Source organism: Abrus precatorius, unplaced genomic scaffold (assembly GCF_003935025.1).
Source record: "Abrus precatorius isolate BTA unplaced genomic scaffold, Abrus_2018 Scaffold3, whole genome shotgun sequence".
NCBI classification, from domain to species: Eukaryota; Viridiplantae; Streptophyta; class Magnoliopsida; order Fabales; family Fabaceae; genus Abrus; species Abrus precatorius.
Genome location: NW_020874373.1, coordinates 32,240,418 through 32,250,782, shown reverse-complemented (window position 1 = coordinate 32,250,782; position 10,365 = coordinate 32,240,418). Strand labels below are relative to the sequence as shown.

General features: G+C 30.1%; 1 protein-coding gene across 1 annotated transcript; it reads right to left on the bottom strand.

The window, feature by feature from the left end:
- Positions 1 to 5,311: 5,311 nt before the first annotated feature.
- On the bottom strand, positions 5,312 to 7,935 carry LOC113861934 (thioredoxin F-type, chloroplastic-like). The gene is made up of 3 exons (XM_027495047.1): positions 7,542 to 7,935; positions 5,772 to 5,871; positions 5,312 to 5,642 (listed from the first exon to the last, which is right to left on the bottom strand). Exons 1-3 carry the CDS (start codon positions 7,871 to 7,873, stop codon positions 5,508 to 5,510), a joined length of 567 nt encoding a protein of 188 aa, XP_027350848.1. The 5' UTR covers positions 7,874 to 7,935; the 3' UTR covers positions 5,312 to 5,507.
- Between the last annotated feature and the right edge of the window lie 2,430 nt (positions 7,936 to 10,365).

Genomic DNA, 10,365 nt, shown 5'->3' with positions numbered 1-10,365 from the left:
GGAACGGTCTAGTTTTCAAACCATTGCCATTCTCTGTTTTGTCATTATCAAGTGCAAGTTGCAAATCGGGGTAATTCTGTCATTTCTCGCTGCATCAGCCCTCTTGACGTGGCGTTCCCTCATTCGATTCTGCATTCAGATTCCCAACTCTCCCCTACTCACGATTTTACAGGTAATTCTGTCAGCCTTTTCGTTTTTTATGTTCTGTTTCGCTAACGATAGAGGTGGGTCTTTTAAATATGCTTAATAAATCTTTAGTTATCAATATCTTTATTATCTTTTATTTACTTCATGTTTATAACATTCTTATGTGTTTATTTTTTTTTATCTATTTTCTTATCCTTCTTATCTAAATATATTTTATATTAAAAAATACATAATTTAAAGAGAAATTTTATTTTTTATATAATTAATTAATTGTATAAAAAAATAAATAACAATTAATTTTAATACTACATTAATATAATATTATATACTCTTTTAAATTATTTAATATAAACTAACTAATTACACACCTTAACAAATTATTTTAATTACATTTACAGTTAGAACCTCACAACTTTTATAAAAAAGTTTACCGATCACACGCTTTATGTATGAATGATAGAATGAGGAATGGTGTATGCTTGTGATAATTTGCATAAACGTGACGTGTATTCGTAAATGGAGATAAGTCTTGTATTCCGATTGAGAGTCCACGTTTTGAATTCCATCTAGGTGATGCCACGATGCCGATATATATATAATAAGAGGGGCTAAAGACAAAACAATAAAGCACTGAGACTTACATCTAAATGACCAAATGGTACAGATATCTAAACAGAAAAAGGAATACTAAAAGGAAGGAAAATTATCAAAACAAATCAAAAGAATATAATCATTAACACTGGACTTAACAAGTCAACACAATGATTAATTTTTTCACAAATATGATTAAAGTTAAGTTTTAAAAATTTTAATTTATTTCAAAAGAATTCTAATATCTTTCAAGAAAAAAGTAGATTTGAGAGAAAAATTACCATTATTAGCTATGTTCTAGAAAAATAGATCATAACCTTAGAACTAGAAGAATGTAACATCTTAAATTTAGTTTCAATAAATAGGAAATTTTGTAAATTTTTGAAATAATAAAATTTTCATTTTCAATCCAAGTTTCATCAATCATTTCAAATAAAAAAAGAAGATTACAAATTACATCAAACAATTGCTACAAGACTTATTCAAATATAACAGTTTTTTGAAATAATATCTTAAGTCCTATAACAGTTCCATCCACCCCTTCACTGAGTTTGGTGCTAATCATCTTGATTACCTGAAAAATAAATGTAAGGGTAAGTACTCTACACTACCCAAAAACACACAGTCAACATAGAGTCTCACCTCCAGCACATTTCTAATACATTAAATAAATACAATCACAGACAGCATTATCACATAACTTATGTCAATTTAACACCGATGCACTCACGGCATCGGCAACATTTCACATCCATAAGTACAATTCATAAACTCGTGCATACGCACGCCAGCACTGTGATCACATATTTACACCATGAATGGTCGCTGATTATCCCCGCCTCATAGATACCACGTGGGCAATCACGAGTCGCTCAACAAAGATAGTAGTTAGAGGTCTAGTCAAGAAAAGAGTGTGTGGCCCGTGGTGCACTCGTTCTGCAGTCGGTGTCACCACCACTCCTTCTTCCCCAAGGTATTTCTACCGTCCTCATCTTCCACACCCCCAGTGTATTGCTGAACCATTCACAGTACATTACAACGACGCTAATACGCTCCAGTCACACATGCAATATTCATGTTTCACACGGCACATAGCCCACATTTCATTCATAATATACAGCACTAGACCCACATTTCATTTCACAGATCACGGCACATAGCCTACAATTATCCATTCATATTACATGGCCCTCGGGCTTACATTTTTCACAACAATTTCCTACCCTATTACTCAATCACATCACTATATTCCACAGATAAACAACAATCACATACATTTGAGATAGAGTAGAGTTCCTCCTTACCTTGGATTGAAGACCCGCACTTGGATTCAACCTCGGAAGTGCTTCTCACACGATTTTTAGCCTAAAACACATGGAAAGACTCCATGAGAATCCAAGGAAACCCAGAAACAGAGAAAAGGGGATGAGAAACGGAATCCTAACAATTAAAACTGGTCCAACCTATATTTAGGATAATCTATAATTACACTATCTAGAAATATCTAAAAATATCTATAGTCTAGAAATATCTTTACACTAGATTTATCCTTTCTCTAGAAACATCTCTAGTCTAGAACTATCCTATTTAATATCTATTATAAAATAATCTATGTTCTAGAAGTATCCTTGTAATACTATAAATACCCCATTGTACTCCTCATTTTGGCATCAAGTTGCATAAGCAAATTATCATCCTCTATTAAGAGTTTCAAGCTCTAGTGCTCTCTTTTCCTATTTAAGAGTTCTAAACACTACTTGGTCACTTCTCTTTTCTGGTTTCTGAGCCATTAACTCACCTCCAAGCATTCCCCATATGGATTCAACCTTCAATCAAGCTCTCGAACGGCTTTGGAGGCAATTAATCGGTGGAATAGGGCTTCGGGTCGAGAGGATCGAAGAGATTTGAGAGAAAATTTGAGAAATGAATCTCAAATCCCTAAACTCCCTTTTTAAAACCCTTCTGATTGCGACACTCTCGCTACAGCGATAACTCTCGCTGCAGCGACGCCCTCTGTCGCCACAGCGAAAATCTCAGAAGAAATTGCACCTGATTTCTGCAGAATCTCGCTACAGTGAGATTGAACTCAGAAATGCAGTCTTCTCTATCGCTCTCTCGCTATAGCGAGACATCTCTTACTACAGCGAGAAGGCGACAATTTCGCCCTTTTCTCCCAGCGCCCTCTTGCTACAGTGAGAATCCACTCTCTGCACCAAATACTTAGCCTATTCTTTTTAGTCCAGTCCAGTTATGCATACACACACATACATACATCTACAACATATATTTAAATATACACATATATATACAATAATCAATATTACTAAAATTCGGGGCATTACAAAGAAGGGTATATATAATTATATTACTAATTAAATTATATAGCTGAATAGGTAGTAAAGAACTAAACTTGTTCCACTGCCAGGCCCTTTATTAGAGAAAAGGGCCATAGAAGTGTCTAAATTAGATTCAGAAATAAGAACAGTAGAGTAATTAAATAGAGAATGGTAATGGAGTATCCATTTATCAGTCTAGAATTTAATGGTTAAACTATCCTCCAAAATTCAACCTAGGCCCAGAGAAAATATAGGTAAGAAGATTTAAAGTTCTCTATACTAAATAAGGCTAAATTAACCTTACTGATTGTGAGACCAACATGAATTCTCTCCTTATCAATATCTCTAAGTGAGAAAAAGGAAGAGAAGTTATAAAGAGCAAAGTTAGAAGAATTTGGATCATAATAAAAATCTTAAAAATATTGAACAACTATATTTTCTAGAATTAAGGGATCATATTCTCATTTATTATTATTATCTTTTAAATCTTCAATTAAGTTTCTATGTATACGATTTAAAGCAACTCTATGAAAGAAATTAGTGTTCTTTTTTTCAAGATTAATCCAATTAACTTTATATTGATGATACTAATGACACTCTTCCTAGTCAGCATCAAATATTGATTGGTATTCTTTCCAAAGAGAAAGCCTAAGATTAAAGAGATAAGGGTTGTTCCTAACTTTATGGTAATACCCTCAATCATGTCAAATATATGTTTCTTCTTATTAAAAATATTACCAAACACATTTTCATTCTAATAAGAAATATTAGATCTAAATCTAGTCACATTCTCAGTCTAAGAACGGGAGCTAATCTAAGAATTCCTAACATAATTTGGAAAATCACTGAGATAACCAAGGGACAATAAATTTAAAAGACATAGGGTTATTAGAATTTTTATTATCACTTCTAATTTTTAACCAAAGGCCAGCATGATCATATTTTAAGATATAAATATTAATAATAGTAGTGTTGTAGAATAAGAGACACCAATCATCATTATTCACAACCCTATCTAATCTTTCTTTTAATTGGCCTCTATGTCAAGTGAAGGGATCCTTTTTGAAACCCATATCACTAAGCCCACATTTATCAAGGCATTCTGCAAATTTTCTAATTGAATTATCTGTTCCCAAATTTCTCTTTATCATATAAAATAGAATTAAAGTCCCCAACTTAACATCAAGGAGAATCAATGGTAGAGTTAAACTCTATAAGTTTATTCCAACATTAAGATCTATATTTCTTTTGGTGATTGACATATATAGAAGAGAGAATTCAATCTTTATCCCCCTGATTGTTAATGTTAAGGTGACTGACAAACTTGATTTTTTTTTTCTAAATATCAACCTTAACCTTTTTAATATTCTAAATACATCAAATATCTTAAAAAAAAAACAACATCAACTTTATTAAACCTAGTAAGATTAAATTTTTTAATTATTAAATCAACTTTAGTCTAACTCACTCTAGGTTCAAAAAAGACTATGAAATCTATTTTTTTTTTATTTCTTATATAAAATCATATAATTTTTATTAAAGAATAAAAATTTATTTATTTAACAATAAATTATAATTAAAAAATTATATAATAAATACGAAGTTATTTAAGATTATTCTATTCATAATTTTAATAATAAATTCAAGAGTGTGAATAAGAATACAAGATTAAAGGAATAAAATGAAATTATGACTTATCCACCATAAAGTATAACAAAAATATTGATCACATATTTTTAATACACTTTTTGTGATTATTTTATATTATAAAACTTAAAATACTTACTTTAAATTTTGATCACTTTTTAAAAAGTCAATCAATTGTAAAAACCATATCAAAGACTGTTAATAACATTTTTCTAAACTATATATTATATTCAGACAGTGTTGCTTAGGTTTTCATATGATTGGCATTATTAAGTTTAGATAATTATATTAGCATGTTGAGATTCCTCAATAGATTAGACGTGAATAATTATAATTCTTAACTTGATGCTTACAGATCATTCTACTTGTTAAATAAAGAAACTATCAAATTTATTCTAGATTTTTAAAATAAAATTGCCTATATATATTTTATTTAATAATCACTTCATAAAATGTTAAATTTTAAAACAATATTAGAAAAATACAACAAATCTGGATTAGATATGCCTTGGCATCACTGATTTAACATCCACATTTATCTCATCCAATTTTATTTTATTTTCTTGTTAAAAAAATCAGCCATAATAGATCCCGCATGATGAATTTGATAACAAAAATAATTTTGAGAAACTCTTCCTGGCTTAGGGAAAAGTCAATTACGGTTTACTACAATCACGTGATGACATTTCTTCATCTTCCAAACATCATCAGCTTACAATTGCATGAAATACTTACAAAGGGTGTCAAGCATAATATTTTTACATAGAAAGAGAACAGTTATATTCTTTAGCTAGATCGAACAGTGTCTATGGCAACCACCAAATCATCATATTTAGCACCAGTAACTTCTTTTACAACCTTGTTGTCCTTCAGAATTTTAAAAGTGGGAACCACTTTAATTCCCAGCTCTTTTGCCAAGGGCTGTCAGAAATGAATTGATTATACAAATCAATACCATGTCAAACTAAGTATAGTATAACCGGGCTTAATCAAAGATGTTCATAAATAAATAAAATAGACTAGCTACTATCTAGCACATAATATCCATACCTTGTTGTCTTGGTTGCAATCAAGCTTTAGAAACACAACATCCAGATACTTTTCAGATAATTCTTGAAACTTTGGAGCCATTACTTTGCAAGGACCACACCTGCAAAAATTCATGAATTCATATCACAGATTATCCAAATATTCAGATAGAATTAAGCATCAGGGATAAAAATGTCATAATGAATCGTACATTCTAGAATAACTATACCAAAGAATGACCAAAATCAATTAACCTTTGGTACTAGCTCTGTTTTGTTTGAAACACAAACAATTTATGATTACTAAAGAACCTTGCTTGGATTCCTTTTCATTAACTAATGAATTGATCAGCTGATCATTATCTAGGTCACATGACATCTCCATAAAACTTTATGTATAATCCACTCTAGCACACATGGCCCAAAAAACAAAAACAAAAATGTATTCTTAAGCAAGCTAAAACAGGTAAAGCTAGTTGTTAATAACTATATATACAACTGACCTGATTTGGAATAATTTGCTTCACATACCAAGCAATAATACAACTCCATCACAAGTGTACATAATGACTTGGCCTTCGCTAAGCACATAATTGTGGCAAATTATGGCACTTAATTGTATGCCAAAGGCCAACTTATAAGCTTTCCACCAAAGTCAAACTGGAAAGCATCAAACAATAAATATCCATTTTAACATTTGACCCACACACAAATGTTCAGCACTATCATGTAAGTACTTTTGTCACTCGGCACTTTATTCCCACTTTATCATTAATCAAGTTCCTTGCCTAATATAGTTAACCAGCAAAATTCCTCATCTTTTACCCAAATTTGGCCGGTCCAAAGTAAAATAAGAGGTCACCTTATTGGTAAAAGTGAGAAGCTATAATTACTGATTGGAAAATCAACTATTAAGATTGTGATAAAATGGATACACATGTACAATAAGCTACAAAATTGTTTAAACCTTTGAAGTGATTCGCCTTGAACCTTCCCCACTTAGGTACAGACTACACTGTGATATTGATCAGTGATATATTGAGGGAATACAATTGATTATCTGTGGTGCTGGTCAAATTTGCTTGCCTATACATATTTCTGAAAGCAGGAAATGAATTTAAAACCAGACAAGACAGAGGATTTATAAACCAAAAAAAATTTCAACAAAAATTATATAAACAAATAATCACGTCACAATACACTAGTGGAAACTGCAAAACGATATAGATTCTATAAATTATATATACTTTTGTGTGTGATATCTGTTTGTGTAACCAATTCTAAGTTGTATAGATCAAAAGATTATCAGCGAAACTAAGCTATGCTTCTTTCATTAACCAGAACATGGGAAAGTAAGAAATCAGGAGAGGAATGAAAACGGAGTGGGATCAAACAACAAAATTTTTCACCCATTTCAACCCACTTTCATGCTACAGATGACTCTCTAAGTGAATGCCATTCCATATTTAGCCCTTTGTACTAAGCAAGTGATTTTCATTTCTCTTTTTTTTTCCCTCTCTATCATCTAAAGCAGGAGAAGACCCAATTAATTGATCATCAAAATCAATATTGGTCTTGAATCTAGACAAAATCAGCATAAAGTTAACACAGTCACTAAAGGAATCTCACAGCTAAGAAACAGTACAACATAGGTAGCTGTACTAAACAAAGTAAAGCATGATTCTTTTTCCTCATTCTAAACCATCATACAACAACATTATTATAAAAAGAAAAAGCACATAATTATAACAACATAACATCATATATTATAAGATCATCTAATTATACATACCATTGAGTGTACATATCAAGGACAACTGTTTTATCTCCAGCAGCCTTAACAATCGGCCAGAAGGTGTCTTTGTTAACCTCAGTGACCTGTCCCACGGTTACTGTGGGCCCCGCTGTGTCCAAGCTGGATCTTACAGTAACACTTGCACTCCTCCTCAAACTCAAAGCTCTAGCAGTACTAAAACTAAGACTCATACTAGGAATGTTCATGTTCCCATTCTTAGAACCCGAAACAAAAGAAGAACCAAGTTGTAATCTTGAAGAACAAGTATTATCTATGGAAAGTGAACCAACCCATTTACACTTAGGGGAGATACAGAGATTTAGAGCCATTGATACTTGTCGAGGAGGATTCCAATCTCCAATGCCCAAAGGGTTAGAACTAAACTTAGATATGGTGGTGGATGTTGTTGAAGGCGGAAGCGCATTGTGAAAAGACATGGTTGCCCTTGTGATTTGTGTATGCTATTGTTGCTATCCCAAAATGAGGGTGAACTTGGTAAATTCAATGAAGTAGCCACGTTGAAGAGAGTGAAAGTGATGCTGGAACTCATGAGATCGCTTAGTTTGGGTTGCGTTATTACCAAACTGTCCTTCTCTGATTTTTGGTTGTCAAGAAAAACAAAAATACCTTCGTGCTTTGCGTTTGTAGCCTCTCCTTCTCCACATAAATGTTCACAAGATCTTTGATCCCCAAGAAAAATATCTAATCTCTCTTGTTCCCTTCGTGGAACTGTCCAATATACACGATTTCGTACATATATACAAAACAATCTTCTTAAATAGTTATGTTTAAAAACTTTTATTTAATTTATATCTATTAATTATTAAAATAATAAATTATAAAATTAAGTATAAAATTTTTTAGATTTATAAGAGTATAATTTAAAATTACTAAATAAATCATATTTTAGGAAACTAACATATATTAGTAAAATAAATTTATTATAGAGGAGTAATTAAATTTTAAATCAGTAAAACTAAAGCAGCCAGTAATCAATGAAATCTGAAAATAAGTAAAATTAAGAGTTTATTGGCTGTTTATACCATTTTTAAAAAAATTTTAACTCGACCAAAATATTTTGTACGCCAAATAAGGACTCAGAGACTGGCATAATGAACAAGGTATTATAAATGACTTGTCCTTCTCTTAACTTTCGTGTGTTTCGTTTTTAAATGTTTTACTAACTATATATATACACTAAACAACATAATATAGCTATCCATTTTTGCTTTATTGGGTGATATTTGGTGTTGATTTTTACATTTATATCTTATAAGACATGTAACATATTTGGTTATATTAATTTTAAATCTTAACTAACTTTATTTTTTTGTGATTTTATATTTAAAAATATAATTAACACATGTTTTAACATGTTTATTATCATCGACTAAGATTTATTAACGAACGTTGCTCAAATTTTTAAATCTCCTAGTAAATATTATAAATTATGTTTAAAAATTATTAATATTCAAAATATTTGTGTAACTAATTGAATAATTTTCTTATAGACTTCAAAATATCATTCATCAAGTCTATTCTTAATAAAATAAAATATTTACATTACAGTATTTATACAAAAACTTATAATTAACAACATGAAAAAGTTAACAACTAACAACAACAGTCATAATTAACATGTTAACATAAATATTAAATATATGTTAATGTTTTCTTTTAACAATGCCATTTTATTGAAGAGTTTTAACATAAGTTTTTTTATGTATCATTTTTTTGAAAAAAAGAAACCGTTCATAAGAAATTAGTTTTATTATTCTTGCAAAAGCATTTTTATTTGCTGGTATTTATTAATAGTAAAATTAGTGAGCCTGTTATAATATATTTGTTGCTGTAAACTATTCTTAGGCGTTATTATATTAGTTTTTCATTAAAATAACTTAAGTAAAGTGAGTAAAGTCATCGACTAAAGTAAGAAAATATTTATGTCTAAATAAGTACAATGTAGCATGAAGACCTTAAATATCAACATGTAACATGTCAAACATTTTATTTGAATGTGTAGTACTATTATAATGTGACAATTTTCTCTACTTACTATATGACATACATTACATGGAGAGTTAGTTTTAAAAAAGGAAAGAAAATGGTGTATGTAGAAAGAATTTTTACTTTGATATTTGTCCTAATCCAAAATTTCAAGTGGAACAAGTATTATTACCTCTCTAAGTAGTATGACAAACATAAATTGGTAGATTATTATTATTATTCTTTGTATTTGGAAGATCCATCATATACAATCCACTCACCAATTTAGTTGAACTAATCATCATCTTGATAGAATTATGCAAAATGACACGTGATTTAGCATTTAAAGTCCAGTGACATTATAATGAATTGAGCAATTTTGTAACAAAGATCAAATTGACATGAAAGTTTAGAACATCATATAGGATTAAGGAGTTTGACAAATAAATGATTCTTGAAATAGTAGCAAAAATTTGAGAGCCATATGGTAAAGTAACGAATATTACAAGAATTTGTTTTTAGTTGACTGAGACTTTTGAGATAAAAAGTAATACGATGCATTGCATGTGTTATGGAAACATTCTCTATTAGAATACTTTGTTCCGAAGGAGAAATAGTGTTTACAAGAGAAGTGGAACTGAGACTAAATTTGCATAAATGAATGGCTATATTTTATAGTTCTTTGTACCATCTTAACAAAATGAAAAGAATAGTATTTTTATTCTATTCCTGAAATGTATTACACTGTAATATTTATACAAGTTAGAACTAGCATCATAAAAAATTTAACAATAACTAAAAGGTTACACGAGATTCACTAATTTTACTACAATAT